At 38.8% G+C, this 25,395-nt stretch overlaps 1 protein-coding gene across 1 annotated transcript; it reads left to right on the forward strand.

The window, feature by feature from the left end:
* On the forward strand, positions 1-23,524 carry AKAP3 (A-kinase anchoring protein 3). The gene is made up of 3 exons (XM_044227788.1): positions 1-96; positions 5,681-8,002; positions 23,369-23,524. The coding sequence occupies exons 1-3, from the start codon at positions 1-3 to the stop codon at positions 23,522-23,524; spliced, it is 2,574 nt and encodes an 857-aa protein (XP_044083723.1).
* The last annotated feature ends 1,871 nt before the right edge of the window (positions 23,525-25,395 follow it).

Here is a 25,395-nt window from a genome sequence, read left to right on the forward strand (position 1 = left end):
ATGTCAGAAAGGGTTGACTGGTTACAAAGCCAAAATGGAGTATGCAAAGTTGATGTCTATTCACCTGGAGACAGCCAGCCCCAGGACTGGAAAATGGTAAGGTCGAACTTCTTTAGAAATAGGGACGGATTTAGGAATAAGTGGAATACTCCACCACCACTACTCATCTCTCTGACCCACTACTTTTTAGTTACTCACTACTCACTCAGAATTCTTCGGGAATAACATGAACTCCTCTAGAATAAAAAATTCTCACCATATTGTTTTGGGGAGAACATCCTATATATGGTAATTTCATAGAAGAAATATAATTAATGCAAAACCTGTATATTAACAGCTGTAAATTTTTTTAGATTTTAAATAGAAGGGGATTTGATTTCTAATAAATGTCTACAAAGTTCATAGAAACTATTTTGAAATGTAGGATGCCTCAAAATTCTCAGAACTTTATCATTCTGTTGTCATCATTCAACAAACATTTATTCAGTACTTAATATCAGGCATTGTAAGTCAGGGTCCAGTCAGAATATGGAAACCATAGCAAATAATGTGATATTTAAAAATTTAGTCTACCCCTGAAACAAATAATTCATTATATGAGTTACTATATATATTATATGAGTTACTATAGAGTTAGTACCAAACAAAACTGCTTTTATTACATATTTTATTTACCTCTGTTCTTTCATTTAGAAAAACAAAAGATAGATGAATTTCAATACTAAATCAAATAAACAAAAAAAGTCATGATTTCTCATTAAGGAAGAAGCACTCCGGGAGATGCAAAAAAAAAAAAAAAAAAAGAAAAGAAAAGATAAAAAGAAAGAGGGGTGCCTGAGTGGCTCAGTCGGTTGAGCATCTGCCTTCCACTCAGGTCATGTCAGGGTCCTGGGATCAAGCCCCACATCGGGGGCTCTCTGCTCAGCTGCGGGGGCCTGCTTCTCCATCTCCCTCTGACCCTCCCCACTGCTCAGTCTCTCACTTTTCTCTCAAATAAATAAACAAAATATTAAAAAAAATAAAATAAAATAAAAAAGAAAGAAAATAAATTTCTGCCCTCACAGACCTTACTATTAATTTGGGAAAATAAAAAATATATGTGTGAAAATATAAAAATAATTGAAAAGTTCTAAATAACCGATAGACCCCAAATATAAGAAGTTCATGATAATATACCAAACAGCTTTTCTGACCATAATTGCTGTAGTTATTTAAAGAACAGATCAAAGTGGGAAGAGGTCACAGAAAATTTCATAAAGTATCTTTAACAGAGAGAAGGGTGAAGAAGAAGAGGATGGTAGGTAAATATGTTGACTTCAAACTAAGGTACTGGAGCAGAAGAACCCTTGCTATCATGTGGAAATGGAAAGACATTACTGCTTACAGTTAGTGCTTTTCTGAATGACAAGTACTGATAGTTTATAGCCTCAATTCTAAACTTTCTGCCATTAGATTCAAATGTCCAGTTTTTAACAACAATCACAAGATGTACAAAGAAATGGGAAAGTATAGCTCACTCAAAGGAAAAAAGTAGATCAACAGAAATTATGTCTGAAAAAGACCTGATGGCAGATCCGGCAGATCCACTAGACAAAGACTAAAAACTTGGGGCACCAGGTAGTCTCAGTTAGTTAAGCATCTGCCTTCAGCTCAGGTTCTGGTCCCAGGGTCCTCAGATTGAGCCCCATGTCAGGTTCCCCACACAGCAGGGGGTCTGCTTCTCCCTCTTCCTCTGCCCCTCCCCCCACTTATGCTTGCTTGCTTGCGCGCACATTCTCTCTCCCTCTCAAATAAATAAAGAAAATGAAAATAATCTCCTAAAAAAAGAAATAAACAAAAAAAATTGCCTTAAAGATGCTCAAAGAACAAAAAGAAACACGTGGAGAAACCCAAGAAAACAAAGTATGAACAAAATGCAAATATCAATAAAGAGAAAACCTAGAGATAATGCAGAGAAGTTCTGCAGATGAGAAGTATCTTATGTACATCACTATAGGAGTACAAATTTTGTGCATATTCTCTCATTTACTATAATTGCAATCACATAAGGAAATTAAAATTAACAATAATTACCTCATGATCCATCAATTCCACTTCCAAGTGCAAATCTGAAAGAAACAAAACCACTATTTCAAAGTGGTAACTTCAGCCTCTGTTCATTGTAGCATTATACACGATAGCCAAGACCTGGAAGCAACCCAGGTGCCCATCCATGGATGAATGAATAAAGAAAACGTGGTATATGCACAATAGAATATTATCCAACCATAAAAAGAAGGAAATCTTGCCATTTGCAATAACATGGATGGACCTAAAGGGTGTAAGCTAAGTGAAATAAGTCCGAGAAAGACAAATACTGTATGATCTCACTTACATTTAGACTCTTAAAAAACAAAACTCCTAGATACAAAGAACAGACAGGTGGTTGCCAGGGGTGTGTGGTGTGAGAGTAAGCTAAATGGGTTTAAAGATTCAAAAGGTATAAACTTCAAACTATAAGATAAATAAGTCCTGGGAATTTGATGTACAGCATAGCAACAATAGTTGTTAATACTGTATTATATAGTTGAAAGTTGCAAAGAGAGTAGATCTTAAAAGTTCTCATTATAAGAAAAAATAATTTTGAACTATGGTGTGGTGAGGGATGTTAATGAGACTTATTGTGATCATTTTGCAATATATACAAATACTGAATCATTATATTGTGTACCTGAAACTAACACAATATTTTATGTCAATTAAATCTCCATAAAAAATAATAAGCTTTCAGCCATGCATCAAAAGTAAACAGAAACACAAGACTCACCTGTCCAGAAATCAAAGAACTCTTCTGCTTCCAAGTGGGCACAAAATTCTTAATTACTTTGAGCTTGAGAGGGACAAAAAAAAAGCTACCAACACAAATTTTCCATTGTTTCTTAACCAACAGAGAATAGATCTCTATAAACAATCAGTCCATTAAAGAGATCACCAGGGACGCCTGGGTGGCTCAGTTGGTTGGACGACTGCCTTCGGCTCAGGGTGTGATCCTGGAGTCCCGGGATCGAGTCCCACATCAGGCTCCCAGCTCCATGGGGGAGTCTGCTTCGCTCTCTGACCTTCTCCTCGCTCATGCTCTCTCTCACTGTCTCTCTCTCTCAAATAAATAAATAAAATCTTAAAAAAAAAAAAAAGAGATCACCAAATGATTAAACAATAAAACCAAATTCTTATTCACCACTGTCACTAATGGTTATTGGCCATCAAGGAGCCAAATTGAAAATCAAAAGCAAAATTAGTACAGAGAAAAATTAAAACTAGAAAAAACAGAATGGAGATGGCTGGGTGGCTTAGTCGGTTAAGCTGCTGCCTTCAGTCCAGGTCATGATCCTAGGGTCCTGGGATCAAGCCCCACATTGGGCACCCTGCTCAGCAGGGAGTCTCCTCCTCTCTCACCTTTTCACTCATGCTTTCTCTTGGTATCTCTGTCTCTCTCTTTCAAATACATACATACATACATACATACATACATACAAACATACATACATAAAATCTTGAAAAAACAGAATGCAAAGTTCTGTTGCCACCTTGGATTCACCTCTGAGGCCAAAGGAAAGATGCACCTCGTACCCTTCCCTCCAGATAATATTTATCTCTGTTAGGTGGATCTGCTGGACATCTTGGCAGAGACTTCCAAAACTGTTAAAAGATCATTTTCAGAGAAGGTGAAATAATGACTTCCACGTATATATAAAAGTAAACTCACGGTGGGGCTCAGACTAGGTGAAATAATGTATGTAAAGCGGGAGCACAGTGCCTGGCAAACACAAGTATGTAAGAAATAGTAGCTAGGAGGGATGCCTGGGTGGCTCACTTGGTTAAGTGTCTCCCTTCAGCTCAGGTCATGATCCCCGGGTACTAGGACCAAGTCCCACATCAGGCTCCTTGCTCAGGGAGGAGCCTGCTTCTCCCTCTGCCTCTACCATTCTCCCTGCTTGTGCTCTCTTTCTTTCTCTCTCTCTCTCTCTCTCTGACATATAAATAAAAAATCTTAAAAAAAAAAAAGAAAGAAAGAAATAGTAGCTAGTAACTTATGTGACACTTGATAAATAAAGTGCAAAGTTATTCTTTAAAAATGGGCAATACTTGTAGTCTTTCCTAGATAGACATTTCTCTAATATAATTACAGTGTTCCTTTACATTTGATAGCAAATAGGACACATACTTCTTTTTTTTAAAGATTTTTTTATTATTATTTATTTATTTGACTGACAGATCACAAGTAGGCAGAGAGGCAGGCAGACAGAGAGAGAGGAGGAGGAGGAGGAAGCAGGCTCCCCACTGAGCAGAGAGCCCAATGCGGGGTTCAATCCCAAGACCCTGGGATCATGACCTAAGCTGAAGGCAGAGGCTTTAACCCACTGAGCCACAGGACACATACTTCTTATTTTGGTCTATGCTCAAGTGAAAACTATAGATTGTAATATATGAACCTAAAAATATGTATATGTGCTTATTACAGCTAGTGTCCATTAAAGAATCTGTATTCATTCAAAACTAATAAATTGTCCACAGATATTAACTCCTCAATTAAAAATTGATTGTTCACTTAAATGATATCATATAGTTCATTGGAAGCCATTTAACATATCAAGACTGGCTTATATAGCCCAGCAAAGTGATTAATGATGCACAGTTGTCCTTGAATTCTCTAATTTTTTTAAACTATAGTTTTAATAAGAGATCTAAATAAAAACAGATAAATCATGGAAAATAGCAAGTAATATAAAGATAAGAAAAATTGGATTCAGTGCAAATTCAGTGCAAATGCTAACTCTGCTACATAGCAGATGAGTGTCAGATCTTAAGGGTATTTTTTTTTTAAAGATTTCATTTATTTTTTTTTTATTTGACATACAGAGATCACAAGTAGGCAGAGAGAGGGAGGGAGAAGCAAGCTCCCCGCTGAGCAGAGGGCCCGACGCAGGCCTTGATCCCAGGCCCCCGAGATCACGACTTGAGCCGAAAGCAGAGGCTTAACCCACTGAGCCACCCAGGCACCCTTGTGCCCCTTAAGGGTATATGTTTTAAAAGCGCTATAGTGTAGTGGCTGAGAGCATGGGCTCTAGAGTCAGACTGCCTGGGTTGGAACTCCTGCTCCATCAGTGATTAGCTGTATAACCTCAGATAAGTAACTAAAGTGATCTCTCCTTTCTTCAGTTCCTTCTTCTGTACAATGTGGATAATAAGAGCACTAACATTTAAGTTTACTGTAAGAATAATGTTAACTGAGGGGCATCTGGGTGGCTCAGGCAGTTAAGCATCTGCCTTCAGCTCAGGTCATGATCTCAGGGTCCTGAGATGGAGCCCTGCTCTGAGGAGAGTCTGCTTCTCCCTCTCCCTCTGCCCCTCCCCCTCCCTCTGCCCCTCCCCCTCACTCATGCACTCTCTCTAATATACAAATAAAATCTTTTTTTTTTTAAAAGAATACTGCTAAGTGAGATAGTAGCCTTAAAATACTTGGAATAATGCCTGATATATCATACTAAGTACCTAATAAATGTTGGTTACTTTTATTGTGATGATACGGCAGTTAAGGCTTGAGAAAGGTGACCGTTTTTGTAACCAGTCTTTGAGGTTGTCCTGAATGTCCCATATCTTTACTTTGTTATAGTCGGATGAATCCTTGTCTATTTTTAAGGAAGCCTCAACTGATCCTATCAGAGTGCTCAGCTGGCTCCGCAGAGACCTGGAAAAAAGTACAGCAGGATTCCAAGATGTTAAGTTCAAACCAGGAGAATCCTCCTTAGGTGGGGAAGTGAGTGTCTTAGGAGACCCCTGCAAGGGTTTCTCTGTGGACTATTACAATGCCACCAACAAGGGCAGTCCAGGAAGATTGCATTTTGAGATGACTCACAGAGAGAACCCCATCCAGGGCCCCAGTGTCCAACTTGGCAATGGGAGTTCAGTAGATGAAGTTTCTTTCTATGCTAATCGCCTCACAAATCTAGTCATAGCCATGGCCCGCAAGGAGATCAATGAGAGGATAGATGGTTCTGAAAACAAATGTGTCCATCAGTCATTATACGTGGGAGATGAACCCACACCCAACAAAAGCTTGAGTACAGTGGCATCAGAACTGGTGAATGAGACTGTCTCTGCATGTTCCAAGAATGCTACCTCAGATAAGGCTCCAGGCTCTGGTGACAGAGCCTTGGGATTATTACAGAGTCCCCCAAATTTGAAATATAAGACCACTCTGAAGATCAAGGAGAGCACCAAGGAAAGCAAGGGTGCAGATGATAAGCCTCCTTCTAGAAAGTCTTTCTTCTACAAGGAGGTGTTTGAATCTCGTAATGCAGGTGATGCCAAAGAGGGTGGAAGGTCCTTACCTGGGGAGAGAAAGATGTTCAGAGGACAAGAAAGGCCTAATGACTTTACAGCTTCTGTTAGTCAAGGGATCATGACCTATGCTAATAGTGTGGTATCTGATATGATGGTGTCCATCATGAAGACACTGAAGATCCACGTGAAGGACACAACCATTGCCACCATTCTGCTAAAGAAGGTACTGCTCAAGCATGCAAAAGAGGTCGTCTCAGATCTTATTGACTCCTTCATGAAGAACCTCCACAATGTCACAGGGACCCTCATGACTGATACAGACTTTGTCTCAGCTGTAAAAAGAAGTCTGTTCTCTCACGGAAGCCAGAAGGCCACAGATATCATGGATGCCATGCTTGGTAAGCTATACACTGTAATGTTTGCAAAGAAACCGCCTGAAAATGTCAGGAAAACTAAGGACAGGTCTGAGAGTTACTCCCTTGTCTCCATGAAAGGAATGGGTGACCCTAAAAACCAAAATGCAAACTTTGCAGCCATGAAATCTGAAGGTAAATTGAGGGAAAAAGTGTACTGTCCTGCATCCAAACCTGAGGAGAAGTCTTGTGTCGAAACTCTGGGTGAACACATTATCAAAGAAGGATTGACACTTTGGCGTAAAAGTCAGCAAAAAGAAGGAAGATCTCCAGGTTTCCAAAGGGCAACATTTGCAGCTCCCAACAAACAGTACAAGCCTGTACCAGACATTCCTCTGGACTATCCTTTGGATACTTCCAGCCTCAGCCCCCCTGTGCATCACCAAGAGAAACCTGAGAATTTTATGTGTGATTCAGACTCCTGGGCCAAGGACCTGATCGTATCTGCCTTACTTCTGATTCAATACCACCTGGCCCAGGGAGGAAGCATGGATGCACAGAGCTTCATTGAAGCAGCTGGCAGTACCAACTTGCCTGCCAACAAGTCCCCTGTAGTTTCTGATGAGTCCAGCCCCAAGTCTCCTCAAACGGGAGGTAACCAAGAGGAAGCAGAAAAGAAAGATCTGATGAGTGTTTTCTTTAACTTCATTCGGAATTTACTTGGTGAGACCATTTTCAAGAGTGACCGTAGCTCTGAACCCAAGGTGCCAGAAAAGCCAATTAAGGAAGAATGTAGCCACCAGAGTGAAAGACCTGTAACCCCTTCTCCCATCAAATTAAGTGAAGGTGATGAGGCTGGTGGTCCCTTTGCTGGGCTGACCAAGATGGTTGCTAGCCAGCTAGATGGCCACATGAATGGGCAAATGGTAGAACATCTGATGGACTCAGTGATGAAGTTATGTCTCATTATTGCCAAATCCTTTGACTCTCCCTTGGCAGAGCTGGGAGATGATAAGTCTGGGGATGCAAGCAGGCCAACTTCAGCCTTCCCAGATAGTTTATATGAGTGCTTACCAGTCAAGGGCACAGGGACAGCAGAGACTGTCCTGCAGAATGCCTATCAAGCTATCCATAACGAATTGAGAGGTATGTCAGGACAGCCCCCTGAAGGGTATGCAGCACCCAAAGTGATTGTCAGCAATCAGAGCCTAAGTGATACGGTTCAGAACAAGCAACTCCAAGCCGTACTTCAGTGGGTCGCCGCCTCTGAACTCAATGTCCCTATTTTGTACTTTGCTGGTGATGACGAAGGAATCCAGGAGAAGGTAAGGAGGTAGAGTCAGAGGGATTTGGGAAGATTTGTTAAGGATTAATTGGGGTTTTAAGTTCTATTTTCTTTCTGCATGGGATGTTGGCTATAAGAAGAGTAGGAGGAGGATAGTGAGAATTTGAAGATGCCTCCTGGCAGAGATAATGGATAAAGTAAAATGGGATTTTTCCCAATAAGAGGCATATTAAAGGGGATAAAGAGGAAAAGTGTGTGTATATATATACATATATATGTGTATATATATGAAATGTGCTGTTGATTTATCATAAGTGTATGATATGTGGTAAATCAAATCTGATCCTTTTTTCTGCATACAGTGGTGGGAATGCACAGATGAAAAACCTCAAAGAGACTTGGGAAAAGAGTCAGATAAAGGTCTGGACCTCAGCCTGAAATTTGGATAGGACAGCATATTGCCTTAAGAATGAGAAGGAGCTGCTAGGAGGCATCCCAGGAATGTATTGAGGGGGCGGGAGGTTAGTGTAAAGGATCTAGGCTTATACCCTTCCAAACTTGTCCTTACTCTCTCAGCTGGTTGTCTAGGAAGTTTTGGGGATTTGACAGGATTCAGTAAATAACATCCCTCTTCCCCTTACTCTAAGTTCTGAATCAATTGCAAAGTAAGACTAAAGAGTAAGGCAGATGGGAAATCAACTTATCTCTGTTATTACTGATAAAGGTAAGTGCGTGCCTTCTAACTCCTTGCTTCTCCCCATGAGGCCTTGGAACAGCTTACTGAAGAGAATCATGCATGTGTCTGGTAAGATTGGTATGTAACTTTACAGGCAGACCTCAAAGACATTGTGGGTTCTGTTCCAGACCACTGCAATAGAGCAAAGTCAGGTGAATTTTTTGGTTTCCCAGTGCATATAAAAAGTTACGTTTACACCATACTGTAGTCTATTAAGTGTGCAGTAGCATTATTTCTTTAGAAATAAGTGCATACTTAAATTAAAAAATGCTTTATTGCTAAAAATGCTAACCATCATCTGAGTTCTTGGTAAATATAACTGCTAGTCAAGATCACTACAGCAAATATAATAAGAAGGAAAATGTTTGAAATATTGCAAGAACTCTCAAAATATGACACAGGGACCCAGAGTGAGCAAATGCTGTTGGAAAAAGAGCACCAATAGACTCACTTGGTGCTTTGTAAAAGCACCTTCACTTTGTAAAAAAAAACAAAGTATCTGCAAAGTATGGTAAAGCAAAACACAATAAAACAAGTATGCCTGTATGTCAGTTTCAGGTGTACATTTTAATTCGATATCTGTATCTACTGTAAAATAATCATCACCATAAGTTGAGTTACCACCCATCATCCCACAGTTCAGCTGTTCACACACCCTTAACCCAGTTTCCCTTTGGGTACCACCAGTCTGTTTTCTGAATGAGTTTGGAATTTTTTGTTTGTTTTATTTGTTTTTGTTTTTTTAGATTCCACACATAAGTGGAATCACATAAGTAAAATCATACAGTATTTGTCTTTCTCTATATGACTTACTTTATTTAGCATAACACCATCAAGTTGTCACAACTGGCAAAATTTTCTCCTTTTTATGGCTGAGGAGTATTCCATTAAACACACACACACACACACAGGGCCTTTACCTTCTTTATCCATTTATCCATCAAAAGACACTGGGGTTGTTTCTGGGTCTTTGCTACAAGATGCAATCAACATAGAAGTATATATATAGCTTTTCAAATTTGTGTTTTTGTATTCTACAGATAAATACCCAGAAGTAGAATTGCTGGATCATATGGTAGTTCTACTTTTAATTTTTTGAAGAATCCCCATATCATTTGCCATAGTGGCTGCACTAATTTACATTTCCTCCAACGGTGTATGAGGATTTCTTTTTCTCCACATCTTCTCCAACATTGTTATTTCTTGCCTTTTTTATAATAGCCATTCTGACAGGTGTGAGGTGATATTTTATTGTGGTTTTGATTTGTGTTTTCCTGATAATTAGTAATATTGAGCATCTTTTTATGTGCCTGTTGGCAATCTGTCTTCTTTCAAAAAATATCTATTCCAATCTTCTGCCCATTTGTTTGTTACAGTATTTTAAAAATATATTATTATTGAATACAGTCCACACACAATGTATTAGTTTCAGGTGTGCAAAGTAGTAACTTTTCAATCCTGTTCATTACTCATTGCTCACTGTAATGAGTGTAGTCCCCATATTTCACCATATGAGGTTATTATAGTGTTATTGACTATATTCCCTCTGCTGGACTTTTCATCTCTGTGACTTTATAACTGTTACTTGGTACCTTTTAATCTCTTTCACCAATTTTGCCCATCCTCCAACCTTCTTCCCTCTGGCAACCCCCAGTTTGTTCTCCTTAAGAGTCTGTTTGGTTTTGGTTTGTTTATTTCTTCATTTGTTTTGTTTTTTAGGTTCCACATATAAGTGAAATCATGTAATATTTGTCTTTCTCTGTCTTGACTTATTTTTTATTATTATGTTCAGTTTGCCCACACAGTTTGCCAGCATCATTAATTTTTGATGTAGTGTTCAATGATTCACTAATTGGGTATAACCACCAGTGCTCATCACCCCACTTGCCCAACCCATCACTTGGTTACCCCACCCCAGACCCCTCCCCTGTTTCCCAGAGTCCAGAGTCTTTCATGGTTTGTCTCCCTTTCTGATTTCTACCCATTCAGTTTTCCTTCCCTTCCCCTGTGGTCCTCCTCCCTGTTCCTTATGTTCCACCCTCTTACACCATTGGTAAGAATGCAAGCTGGTACAGCCATTCTGGAAAACAGTATGGAGGTTCCTCAAGACATCTTTTAACCTTTATATTAGCTTTATAAGTGGTTAATCCGCTGCCTTTACTTACACTTACATTTACCAGTGAGATTTTTGCTTTCATGTATTTTCTTGTTACTAGTTAGTTCCTTTTGTTTTTGGCTTAAAGAAGTTCCTTTAACATTTCTTATAAGGCTTTTCATTCTATAAGGCTCATCATCATTTAGTTTAGCAGTAATGAACTTTTATAGTTTTTACTTTTTTGGGAAACTGTCTCCCCTTCCGTTTTGATAATCTTGCAAGGTAGACACTTCTCAATTGGAAGATTTTTCCTCCAGCACTTTGAATATATGATACTGTTCCCTTCTGGCCTGCTGAGTTTTTGCTGAAAAATCTGATAGTCTTGTGGGGGCTCCCTTCTATTTTCTCTTCTAAGAGAAAAAAAAATTTTTTCTGCTGCTTTAATATTCTCTATCTTTAAGTTTTGATATTTTATTATAAATTTAATTATCTCTTTGGATTCATTTTATTTTTTGTTTTTTTTTTTAAAGATTTTATTTATTTATTTGACAGACAGAGATTACAAGTAGACAGAGAGAGGAAGGGGGAAGCAGGCTCCCCGCTGAGCAGTGAGCCTGATGTGGGGCTTGATCCCAGGACCCTGGGATCATGACCTAAGCCGAAGGCAGAGGCTTTAACCCACTGAGCTACCCAGGCGCCCCTCTTTGGATTCATTTTATATGAAACTTCCCTTGCTTCCTGGAGCTGGATGTCTGTTTCCTTCCCCCAGGTTAGTAAAGTTTTTAGCCGTTCCTTTTTCAAATAAGTTTTCTCTCTGTTTTTTTCTCTCTCCTCTTCTTCTGGGACCCTTATAATGAAGATGTTATTCTGCTTGATGCTGTCCTGCAGGTCTCTTAAGGTATCCTTACTTTTTAAAATTCATTTTTCTTTTTGCTGCTCTGATTGGGTCCTTTCCAGTTCTGTATTCTGGATTACTGACCTGTTCAGTTTCACCTAATCTTCTCTTGAATCCCTCAAGTGTATTTTTCAGCTTAACTGTTGAATTCTTCCACTCTATGACTTTTGTCTGGTACTTTCTTATGTTTTCCCTCTCTTAGTTGAAGTTCTCACTGTATTTATTCATTCTTCTCCTGAGTTCAGTGAGCATCTTTATGACAGTTACTTTATACTCTTTATCAGGTAGATTACTTATCTCCATTTCACTATGGCCTCTTTCTAGTATTTTGTTTTTATTCTTTCATTCAGAACATATTCCTCTGTCTTTTCATTTTGTGTGACTCTATAGGTATCTGTGTTTGTTTTATAGGTATTAGGTAAAACAGCTATCTTTCCCAGAGTTGAAGGAGATGAACCTTATTGTTTAACTGTGCCCTAGCTTTTGGTTGCTTCTCCGACCTTAGTGGTGTTCTTTTTTTTTAAATTTTTTAATTTGACTTCAATTTAATCAATTATACTGTATTACTCTTAGTTTCAGAAGTAGAATTCAGTGATTAATCAATTACATATAATACCCAGTGCTCATTACTTCAAGTGCCAACGTTAATGCCCATCACCCAGTTAGCCCATCCCCTCACCCACTTCCCCTCCAGCAACCCTCAGTTTGTTCTCTATAGTTAAGAGTCTCTTAGGGTTTTTCTCTCTCGCTGTGTTTATCTTATTTTTCCTTCATTTCCCCTATGTTCATCTGTTTTGTTTTTTAAATTTAACATATGAGTGAAATCATATGGTATTTTTCTTTCCCTGACTTACTTATTTCACTTAGCATAATACTCTCTAGCTCCATCCACGTCATTGCAAATGGCAATATTTTGTTCTTCTATTTATTTATTTATTTTGTTTATTAACATATAATGTGTTATTTGTCCCAGGGGTACAGGTCTGTGAATCATCAGTCTTCCACAATTCACAGCACTCACCATAGCACATACCCTCCCCAGTGTCGATCACCCAGCCACCCCATCCCTCGCACTCCCCTCCATTCCAGCGACCCTCAGTTTGTTTCCTGAGATTAACAGTCTCTTATGATTTGTCTCCCTCCTAATCCCATCTTGTTTCATTTTTCCCTCCCTCCCCTTAAAACCCCCCTCCCTGGCCCTCAGATTCCTCATATCCAGAGAGATCATATGATAATTGTCTTTCTCTGACTTATTTCACTTAGTATAGTACCCTTTAGTTCCATCCACGTCGTTGCAAATGGCAAGGTTTCGGTTTCTTATGGCTGCATAGTATTCCGTTGTATATATATATATATATATATATATATATATATTACATCTTCTTTATCCATTCATCTCTTAATGGACATCAGGGCTCTTTCCATATTTTGGCTATTGTGGACATTGCTTCTATAAACATTGAGGTGTTTGTGCCCCTTCAAATCATGGTTTATATCCTTTGGATAAATACCTAGTAGTGCAATTGCTGGGTCCTAGGGTAATTCTATTTTTAACTTTTTTTTTTTTTAACTTTTTTGAGGAAACTCCATACTGTTTTCCAGAGTGGCTGTACCAGTTTGCATTCCCACCAACAGTGTAAGAGCGTTCCCCTTTCTCCACGTCTTTGCCAATATCTGTTGTTTCCTGAGTTGTTAATTTTAGCCATTCTGACTGGTATGAGGTGGTATCTCATTGTGGTTTTGATTTGTAGCTTGATTTGTTCTTAACAGATCCCAGTTGTTGAATGTATGCCAAGATCTTTCAGCCTTTCAAAGGGAGGGATCTCAGACAGTACCTAGTTTCAAGGTAATTGTAAGCCAGATCCTCAGGCAACAACTTTTTTTTTCATAATTTTTTTATTTTTTAAATTTCTTTTCAGTGTACCAGAATTCATTGTTTATGCACCACACCCAGTGCTCTGTGCAATACGTGCCCTCCAAAATACCCACCCCAGGCTCACCCAACCTCCCACTCCCTGCCTTTTCAAAACCCTCAGATTATTTTTCAGAGTCCATAGTCTCTCATGGTTCATCTCCCCTCTAATTTCCCCCAACTTCCTTCTCCTCTCCACCTCCCCGTGTCCTCCATGTTATTCCTTATGCTCCATAAATAAGTGAAACCATATGATAATTGACTCTCTCTGCTTGACTTATTTCACTCAGCATAATCTCCTCCAGTCCCATCTATGTTGCTACAAAAGTTGGGTATTCATCCTTTCTGATGGAGGCATAATACTCCATAGTGTATATGGACCACATCTTCCTTATCCATTCGTCCGTTGAAGGGCATCTTGGTTCTTTCCACAGTTTGGCGACCATGGCCATTGCTGCTATGAACATTGGGGTACATATGGCCCTTCTTTTCACTTCATCTGTATCTTTGGGGTAAATACCCAGTAGTGCAATTCCAGGGCCATAGGGAAGCTCTATTTTTAATTTCTTAAGGAATCTCCACACTGTTTTCCACAGTGGCTGCACCAAATTGCATTCCTACCAACAGAGTAAGAGGGTTCCCCTTTCTCCACATGCGCTCCAACACATGTTGTTTACTGTCTTGTTAATTTTGGCCATTCTAACTGGTGTAAGGTGGTATCTCAATGTGGTTTTGATTTTAATCTCCTTGATGGCTAGTGATGATGAACATTTTTTCATGTGTCTGATAGCCCTTTGTATGTCTTCATTGGAGAAGTGTCTGTTCATATCTTCTGTCCATTTTTTGACATGATTATCTGTTTTGTGTGTGTTGAGTTTGAGGAGTTCTTTATAGATCCTGGATATCAACCTTTTGTCTGTACTGTCATTTGCAAATATCTTCTCCCATTCCATGGGTTGCCTCTTTGTTTTGTTGACTATTTCCTTTGATATGCCGAAGCTTTTGATCTTGATGAAGTCCCCAAAATCATTTTCCCTTTTGTTTCCTTTCAGGCAACAACGTTTAAGATATGTAAATACATACAATCTTGTTGATCCACAGTTGCAATCCCTGATGACTTCCAGACTAGGAGATCTGGAGGTGTTGCTGGGCACACTTGCAGAAATCATGTATTTAGACATGTGCATATGCTCCTTTTAAGGAGGTATCAACAGACTGTGGCAAGGCCAAGGGACTGTGCAAATATGATGTCTCCGTGCCCATGTACCTTGGGGTGCCTGTAACCTCTGGGTGTATGGCAGACCTGAAGCCTGACCCTCAGACTGAAGTTCCAGGACAAGAATATAGGCCTTTTCCTCATGAAGGAGATGTGTTTTAGTCTGCTCTCTATGCAGTGCCATGGGACGGTAGCTTATTTGATTATTTCAGACCCATAGGACTCAGAAATGCAGTCCCCTTTGGTCCCCAGAGCCAGGCTCTCAAAGAGCATCCCCTGTGTGGTTTGTGCCTGCCCACTAGCTGTGGCTTGGTGAGCTGTGGCTTCAGTGTGCAGAAACAGGGTGCTTCCACTGGAGCAATAGGCTAGGAGGTGGTGTGAGAATGGCATCCACCAGTCCCGGCACCAACAAAGCAGAAGGAAAACACAAAAACAGCCTCTGCCAGTGCCTTCATCCCCAGAGAGTACCAGAAGGTTTCTGCCTCCCTAGAGGATGAGGAAGTGAGTCTCCTCTGCATGTAGTCCAGGACCCTTTCAAACTGTTGCTTTTTTGCTGGGTTCCAGGCCAAGTGGGTTTGTGTGCAAACCCTTTAAAAGATTTTTCATTCCCTATAGCCTTTTGGCTCTCCTGGAAGTAAACCCGGTAAAACCTGGTTTTTAAGACCAGACACTTTATTGGCTTATTTTTCTGGTGCAGTTCTAAGGGTTGAGGTGCCTGATATGGGGCATGGACCCTCTCATTCCTGAGGGACAAGGTCCATTTTTGAGATTCCTCCTAATTGTAGGTCACTGTCCTAGGGTTGGTTTTATTACTAGACCATATCTCTGTTTCCTCTACCCATCTTGATGTGGCTCTTTTGTTCTCCCTCTTTAATTCGCTCTCTGGAAGCACTGTTTAGTTCGTTTTTAGGTCCTTTTCAGAGGGAATTATTCTATATGTAGCTGTAGATTTGTTGTGTTTGTGGAGGAGATGAGTTCAGGATCCTTTTATGCTGTCATTCTGAGTCCTCCTCTGAAAGGAAATTCTGAGACTGGAAAACATGAGTATTTATGTAAGTAGCTGCTTCAGGGTAATGTAGAGGAATTAAGAAACAAATATCTCTAAAACACGCACGCACACACACACACACACACACGACACACTTTTAGGACTTTATAATTTAATCTCAGTTGAGAGAAGTGGAATAGCACCAAATAGGTAGTAAGCAGGCACAGGAAATATAAAAATTATTATCATTATGAGAAAGTAATTCATCCTCATAGAAACCAGGGGATGTAGAAGAAGAGATTTTTCTCTGTTTAGTAAGTGGTATTAGTAATCCTTATAACTGGGTTACTTGGTTTATCTGATGCCTGGGAAGACACAGGATTGTAAAATATCCAGATAAGACTTTACTAAACAAGAAACTGTATGATTTAGAGACTTGCTAACAAAGTGGGTCTGTGGACCAACATCACTGGCATCGCCTGGAAGCTTGTTACAAGTACAGAATCCCAAGCTCTACTCCTGCCCTACTGAACTAGAAACTCAATTTTAGCAAAATCCCCCGGTCATATGTGTGCACATTTAAGTTTGGGCTAGAGCACAGAACATGGGGTTCCGATCTGAGATACATCCCTGAGTTCTTGGTAAGTTCTGACTTGTTATAGTTTCCCAGTCTGTAAAGCAACTAGTTTGGTATATAACAATTAACAGAGGGGGCTATTTTCACAAAAGCTGATGAAAAAAAATCTAAAAAGGAGCGTAGGTTCCATGTGTATAATGCATGAATATATTTTTGTTCTATATCCATCTTTTCAGTCAAACCCAGCATACATAATATACATAAAACATTCTGTTTTATATTATTTTGAATTAGAATGTCTATAATATACTTATCCAAAATGAAGACAATATACTTGATTTATACACACACACACACACACACACATCTCTGCCCACTGTAAAGGTAAAGATGAACATCTAAAAGAATAGAAAAGATAGGTAACAGCACATCCAAATGTCAACCAATGAGTAGATTTGCATTGAATATCAGTGTGTTTTTAATAAAAGTTGGGTGACGTATACATCAAAGAAACTACCTAAGAATAATTTGAGATTTTTTTTTGGAAAGAGATTTAATTAATATATGGAAATACTCTCGTGCTGAGATAGTAATGCTGGAATGCCCATGAACCCAATTCCTTTAAACAAATTGGTGTCCATGTTTGAATAGATAATATATGCATAGTCCTAAATCCAAAGGCACAGGGAAAATGAAAGCTTTTTTTCTATCCGTATCTCCCCTCTCATTTCCCTCCCTACCTTTCTGATCAATTTCTTCTTTATCCCTCTAGAAATACATATGCATGCACAAGCAAATACTTACAGGTATATTTTTTTTTTCTTTAAGGCACAAATGTTACTACTATATATATATTCTGTTCTGCAACATATTTAGCTGCCACATTCTTTTTTTTTTAAGATTTTACTTTTTATTTGAGAAAGAGAGAGTGTACAATTAGTAGAGAGGGAGCAGGGTCAGAGGGAGAAGCAGACTCCCCTATGAGCAGGGAACCCAATGTGGGACTCTATTCCAGGACCCGGGGATCATGACCTGAGCGGAAAGCAAATGCTTAACTGACTGAGCCACCAGGGCTCCCTGCCACATTTTTTAGTGGCTACATATAACTCTATGAAGATACTGTATTTAACCTCTGTATGGACATTTCAGTGGCTAATATTTTGTCCAAAAGCAGTGCTGAATGCACAGATTCAAACATCTCTGGATGTGTTAAACACCTAGGAAAAGAATTTTAAATGTCAATGAAAAATGTATTCGTATATTAGATATATATCTAGATTGCCTTCCATAGAACTTGCACCAATTTTCATACCTTTAAAACAATATGAAAGCGGTGCCTGGGTGGTTCAGTTAGTTAAGCGTCTGCCTTCGACTCGGGTCATGATCCCAAGAGTCCTGAGATTGAGCTGCACGGCTGGCTTCTTGCTCAGCAGGGAGCCTGCTTCTCCCTCTCCCTCTGCCTGCTCCCGGTGCTTGTACTCTGTCTGCCAAATAAATCAATAAAATCTTTTTAAAAAATTATGAGATTTCCCATTTCCCATGTTTTATCCAAATGTCTGTGCCAGACTTTTCATCTTTGCTGAATGTTGCCTCGCTTTGCACTTGTCTTACTAGGAATGAGGATAAAGATCTTTTTATATTTTAAGAACCAGTTGAATGTCCTTGTTCATGGATGATCATAACCTCTGCCCATTTTTCTACTAGATTGCTAGTCTTTTCCTTATTGATCTGTGAGAGTTTTATATATGTAAGAAAATTAGTCTTTATGATATTAAGCACAATTTTTGTCACTTGTATTTTTGTTTTGGCTATATAGAATTCTAAAAATGTTTATGTAAGGGGCGCCTGGGTGGCTCAGTGGGTTAAGCCTCTGCCTTCAGCTCAGGTCATGATCTCAGGGTTCTGGGATTGAGTCCCAGAACTCAATCGGCAGGGAGCCTGCTTCCTCCTCTCTCTCTCTCTCTGCCTGCCTCTCTGCCTACTTGTGATCTCTGTCTGTCAAATAAATAAAATTTAAAAAAAAATGTTTATGTAGTCAAATCTAATTTTTCAAGTTTTTTCCTGGATTTTATGTCATAGTTGAAGAAAATATTCTACACTACAACATATTAACAAAACTTATTCATGTTTTCTTCTAGTACTTTTGTGATTTTTAAAAAAAAATATTTAAGACTTGGGGCACCTGGGTGGCTCAGTGGGTTAAGCCTCTGCCTTCGGCTCAGGTCATAATCTCAGGGTCCTGGGATTGAGCCCCGCATTGGGCTTTCTGCTCTGTGGGGAGCCTGCTTCCCCCCTCTCTCTGCCTGCCTCTCTGCCTACTTATGATCTGTCTGTCAAATAAATAAATAAAATCTTTTTAAAAATAAAAAAAATAGTTAAGACTTTGATCCATTTTCAATTCATTTTTATACAAGATGTGAGGTAGGGATGCAAACATTTATTTTTTTCCAGATAGCTACCTGTCTTTGGTTATTTTCTTCAACTTTCTGTTCTGTTCCATTGAATTATCTACTCTTACTATTTTAATAGCATCTTGTTTTAATTACTGTTATTCCATAATGTGTTTTAATATCTGATAAGACTAAGGACTCCTTATTTCTCTATGTCAAAACTTTCTAGGGTACATTTCTGTTTCTAACCCCCAGCCACAAGTGACCATTTACCTGTTTTCTATCATTATAGATTTACCTCTCTGTCATTTTATATAATGGAGCCATAAAATAAATAAAATAAAATGTGGCTCTTTTACATCTAGCTCTTCACACTTAGCATAATGTTTTTGAGGTTAACCCATGTTGTAGTATGTATCAGTTCACTCCTTTTTATTGCTGAATAATATTTGATGAAATGGATATACTGTGTTTTGTTTATCCATTCACTAGCTAATGGGCATTTGGATTGTTTTTAGTCCTTTGCTCTTATGAATAATGCTCCTATGAGTATTCACATACAAGTCTTTGTGCAGACATATGTTCTCATTTCTCTTGGCTAACAAGGAGTGGGGTTGCTATATCTGAAGGTCACTAGCAATTTATATGGACTTAAGTTTCTCTACATTCTCATCAACATTATTTTGTTGTTATAGTTGTTATATAATGGTATCTCACTGTAGATTTAATTTGATAGACATTAAAATGACTTAAGAAGGTTGAACATCATTTTGTGTGCTCATTAGCCATTCATAGATACTCTTTTTCTGTTTTGTGGGGTTTTTTTTAGATTTTATTTATTTGACAGAGAGAAAGATCACAAGTAGGCAGAGAGGCAGACAGAGAGGGGTAAGCAGGCTCCCTGCTGAGCAGCAAGCCTGATGCGGGACTCGATCCCAGGACCCTGAGATCATGACCTGAGCTGAAGGCAGAGGCAGGTGCCCCCATTCATAGATACTCTTTGGTGTACTCTTTGGTGAGTTGTCTGTGCACATCTTTTGTCCATATTTTGACTAGGTTGCTTTCTTCTTCTTATCAAGTTATAAGAGCTCCTCATATATCCTGAAAAAATAATCCTATTAAGGAATTAAGGAAAAGAGAATTCCTTATATATTCAGGATGCAAGGCCTTTATCAGGTATATAGGATTTGCACACATTTCCTCTTTGTCCTTTTATTTGGTATTTGGTTTTTTATCTGGTTTGCCTTTTTATTCAATGGAGTCTTTTGAAGAGCAGAAGTTTTTAATGATAAAAATATACTTTATCATTTTTTGCCTTTATTGCTTGTATTTTTGATGTTATATCCAATAAATTCTTACCTAACCCAGTGGTTTTCAACTGGAGGCAGTTTTGCCTTCAGGGGACATGTGGCTATGTCTGGAGACATATTTTGTTGTATCAACACTAAAGGGAGTTGCTAGAGGCCAGGAATGCCACTAAGCATCCTAGAATGCTCAGGACAACCGGCAACAAAGAATGACTTGGCCCACAAGGTACATAGTACAAGATTAAGAAACCCTGACCTAACCCGATGCCATGAAGATTTTCTCTTTTGGTTTCTTCTAAATGTTTGATAATTGCAGCTTTTATGTTTAGGTCTATGATCCATTTTGAGTTCATTTTTGTGTATAACTAGGTAGGCATCTAAGTTCATTTTTTGCATATGGATATGCAGTTGTCTCAGCATCATTTGTTGGAAAGACAATTGGATATCTGGCCCTTCGAATTCTCCTTCCCTTTATAAAACATCAATTGGCCATAAAAGTTGAGGTTCCAGCTTTCTTTTGATTAGTGTTCCAATGATATAAATTTTTTTTATTATCTTTTAACTTACATGTATCATTTGAAGAGAGTTTTTTTGTAGGTAACATATAGTTGGGTCATTTTTTTTTAATCCATTCTGACAGCTGGTGTGTTTATACCATTTACATTTTAGCCTAATTATTGATATGTTTGGATTTGGGTCCACTGCTCTCTCTAATGTGTTTCCTTTTCCCCTATTTGTTACCTTCTTTTAGATTATTTTAAAAAAATTTTTTACTATTCCGTTTTAATTTATCATGTTTTTTACTCTATGTTGTTTCTCTAGGGATTACAGTATACACTCTGAACTTTCCAGAGTCTACATAGAATCAATAGTTAACACTTAAATGGTGGTGCTAAAATCTTACTAATACATAGGCCTCTTTACCTTCCCCCTTACATCGTGGTTATTTTATATAACCTTACATATATTGAAAACATCCTTGGACAATATTATTTTTGCTCTTAACTATAAAGCATACAGTCTTACCTCATTTTATTTCACTTCACTTTATTGTGCTTTGCACATATTGTGTTCTTTACAAATTTGAAGTTTTGTGGCAACCCTATGTCAAGAGCGTCTGTTGGCACCATTTTTCCAACAGCATTTGTTCACTCCATGTCTCTGTGTCAATTTGGGTAATTCTCACGATATTTCAAAAATTTTCATTATTATATTTGTTATGGTTATCTGTAATCAGTGATTAAAACTCACTGGACACTCAGATGATGGTTGGCATATTTTAGCAATAAAATATTTTTAAATATTTTATGTACGTCATTTTTTAGACATATGCTGTTGCACACTTAATAGTGTAAACATAACTTTTGTATGAACTGGGAAACCAAAACATTTGACTCACCTTATTGTGATATCACTTAATTGTGTGGTCTTGAACTCAACCCACAGTATCTTCAAGGTATGCCTATATTTTAAAGAACTAAAAAAAAAAAATAGCTTATTTATAATGAGATTTTTACTGTTCCTGATGTTTTTCATTCATTCCTGATGTTCCCAGCTTCCTTCTAACATCATTTTCCTTCCATCTAAATAATTAGAACACATTTTAAGTTTTCTTTAATCTGAACATTCTTTTGGACCTTATTCTTGAAGTAGAATTTTTTATGTAGAATTCTGATTTGGCAGTTCTTTTTAGTGCTTCAGAGTGGTGTGTCATTTCCTTCTGATTTCTGTGGTTTCTGATCAGGAATCTGCTGTTATTTGAATTGTTCTCTTATAAATAATGCAGTGTTTTCTCTGGCTGCTTTCATATTTTTTTCTTTAATTTTTAGCAATTTAATTATGACAGGTGCTAAAGTGGATTTCTTTGAGTTTATCTTATTTTAGGCTTACTGAGCTCTTTGAATTTGTCAGTTATATATTTTGGCAAACTGGAGAAACATTCATCCATTATTTCTTTAAGATTTTTTTCTGCACCACCCTTTTCTCCTCTCGTGGGATTCTAATGACATAAATGTAAGACCTTTGGTATTCTGTCACAGGCCCCTGAGCTCTTATTTTTTCAAAGAGGTTTAACTGAAGAAAGTTTAATCACTCATGTTGCTCAGTGTGGTGGTGGTGGTGGTGGTTTTTCTCTACAAATCGGTCTTTAAGTTCACTGACCACTGACTTTCCTCTCTTATCTTCATTCTATTTAGTCCATTTGGATTTTGTGGTTTTTAGTTCTAAAATATTCATTTGGTTCTTCTTTTATCTTTCTTTCTTCAGACTTCGTCCTTCCATTTGTTTTAAGAACATCCATATGTACTTTCAGTCTTTCTCATGGAAACATCCCTTTTGGAAAAGCTCCTAATATTTGGCCTGTTTGTTTTCCTTTTCAGTCTCCGAGAGTCAGGTGCAGAATACACAAAATAAAAATCTGGTTACTGGGTGGCTGGGTGGCTCAGTTGGTTATGCAGCTGCCTTGGGCTCGGGTCATGATCCCAGTGTCCTAGGATCGAGTCCCACATCAGGCTCCTTGCTTGGCAGAGAGCCTGCTTCTCCTTCCTCTGCCTGCCTCTCTGTCTGCCTGTGCTCGCTCTCGCTCCTCTCTCTCTGACAAATAAATATTTTTTTAAAAATCTGGTTACCTAGAAGAACGCCAGTGTACTGTATTCATATGGCTAGAATGTTTGCTTTGGCTCATTTTTCCCATTTAGAGCTTGGCGCGAGAGCTAAACATAGGGTTCCCAGACCTGGGCATGCATGTTGCTTCTGCTAATTTCTAGCACTATATTACTGACAAGTCTCTCACCTTTCTGGGCTGCACCTTCCAGGGCCTGAATGGATCTCTGAGCTGCTTTCCTGCTCTAGCATTCTAGTCTGTCTGTTCTGTGGGGCCTGGAAAGCACCACATGCATTTGTCCTCTGGCTATTTCCCCCCGCCCTTGTCTGGCTTTGGGACGATGACGGAGACTGTTTTGTGACATTACAGTGAACTTAAGAACTTTAGAATTCTTAGAAAACGGGACCACCATTGACCAAACACCCACTGGAAGCAGAAAGATTTAGTCTTAATGGGAAATTGTATGTTCCCTATGATGGCCAGGTGGATGCTAACATCCCTTCTTTAAGGATGATAGTACTCTCTTCTGTCTGACAGGCTGCACACTTTCCAGTTATGGAGGTCGTCTTAGCATCACTGCTGTTTTCCACGGTCTGCCCAGCCTCTTTGTTCTAGCCTTGGCAGGCCCTTTCTCGTCTGCTCCAGGAAGCTCTGCCCCTCTACTACTACTTTTCTTTCCTTTCCACAGCTACTTCAGCTCTCGGCTGCTGCTGTGGACAAAGGACGCAGCGTAGGTGAGGTCCTGCAGTCAGTGCTGCGCTATGAGAAGGAGCGACAGCTGGATGAGGCGGTGGGAAATGTTACACGACTGCAGCTGCTGGACTGGCTGATGGTGAACCTGTAATCAGCGCCCACCTACTGCTTTCCCCCCTTCCCCTCCCTTAGTACCTCCACAGCTCCCCTCTCCATATCCTTACAGAGGCCTAACATTATCTTCATACCACTCACATCAAAGACATGTCATCTTATGCTAGCCACTGGATTTTGCAGATTTTCCTGTCCATGCAAGCAAGGACACAAGATTAAAAAAATTACAATTAAAGGGCTCCCGGTGTTTCGTTTCCTTGGGATCCAGTGGGACAATGAGGTAAAGAAACTCCAGGGATTAAAAAATTATCAGATGGATAGCAGAAGAAAAATAATGCTGTCCTGAGAGGCCCTGGCTAAGGTCATTCATCCTATTTCTAGGTATCCGACCGAGTCCGCCACTTGAAGATCCCCTGCCTTAAAGTGTTCCTAAGAGTAAGCAGTTACAATTTATTTTATAACCATGTAAATCACAGCATATTCTCTATTCAACCTAAATCATTCTAATTATGATATTGAGGACATGGCTGCTTCTCCTGTCTCTGTAGAGTTGCAGAACACTTGTCTCCCTCCACTTTATCCATAGTTGAAGATAGATAGTGTCCAGATAGTGTCCAAAAGATCCAGAAGATCTGAGTTCTATTGCCAATTCTGTACTTTTCTGGCTCTAGGACCTGGGACAGGTCACCTGTTATGACACTTCTCCCATTTAATATCCATATCACCCCACTTAATAGGGCATTTTCTATTCTTATCCTGACCTTTCTATGGAATTTTATATTTTTGATCTTTCTAGAAACTTTCTCCTTTGGTTTCTAATTTTTGGGTTTTGTTTTACATCTCTTGGGGACTCTAGTGAACTCCATCACCCCCGGCATATTTATCTTTCCTACTCTCTTTTGACCCTCTGCTATTCTCATTCTGTTTCACCTCTCCTGGGTGATCTTATCCAAACCCGCTGCTTCAATTATCTGGTGTCCTCCTTCATGAACTATTACACAGTAATTAAAATGAAAACTCTAAAGCCAGGTATATTTTCCATGTTGTTTATGAGGTTATGATCTTAAGAAGTTTCTTATAAAATTATATCTGTTCTACAATTAGAATCATATAGAGATTATATATTCATATAGAGAAGAACTAGAAAACCAAATAAAAGATTTTGAGGATGATGGATGAGTGAATATATCCTGTTGTTTATTCAGCTACCCCTTCTCTGGGAAATAATCTGTCCCCTACTACGTGGTGCCACCATCTTCATAGTGTGGACTTGCAACCCATCCCATCCGATCACAGGATCCCAATATCTCAGACATAGTGCCTGGTTCAAGTCCAGTCATTTCTGAGACTTTCCTGCCAGCACTGCATCTTTTGACTGGACAATGGTGGTCACTTTAACTTCTGGGCAGAACTTGTCTTTAGAATGCAAACCACAAAAAGAAGAAGGGCTGAGGGGGAATCTGAGCCCTATGACCTCGTCTGAATTTTTAGACTCTACAATGTCTGAAATTACACTTACCTGCCCTGATTCCCCAATTACGTAAACAAATAAATGTCCTCTGTTGCTGAACCTAGTTACAAGCTAAATTCAGCGATTTTATCCAAACCCACTGCTTTAATTATCTGATGTCTTCCTTCATGAAATATTACACAGTAATTAAAATGAAAACTCTAAAGCCAGGTATATTTTCCATGTTGTTTATGAGGTTATGATCTTAAGAAATTTCTTATAAAATTGTATCTGTTCTATAATTAGAATCATATAGAGATTGTGAAAAACTAGTTTTTCATTTTCAAACAAGAATCCTAACAGGTTAGCTGTCTTAGAGAAAAGAAAAAAAAATTAGAGTTCTGTTAGTGATGCTATGACGTGGAGTGCTTACCCCTCCCCCCCATATACATACATCA

The sequence above is a fragment of the Neovison vison genome, chromosome 12, assembly GCF_020171115.1.
Source record: "Neovison vison isolate M4711 chromosome 12, ASM_NN_V1, whole genome shotgun sequence".
In the NCBI taxonomy this organism is placed as follows: domain Eukaryota; kingdom Metazoa; phylum Chordata; class Mammalia; order Carnivora; family Mustelidae; genus Neogale; species Neogale vison.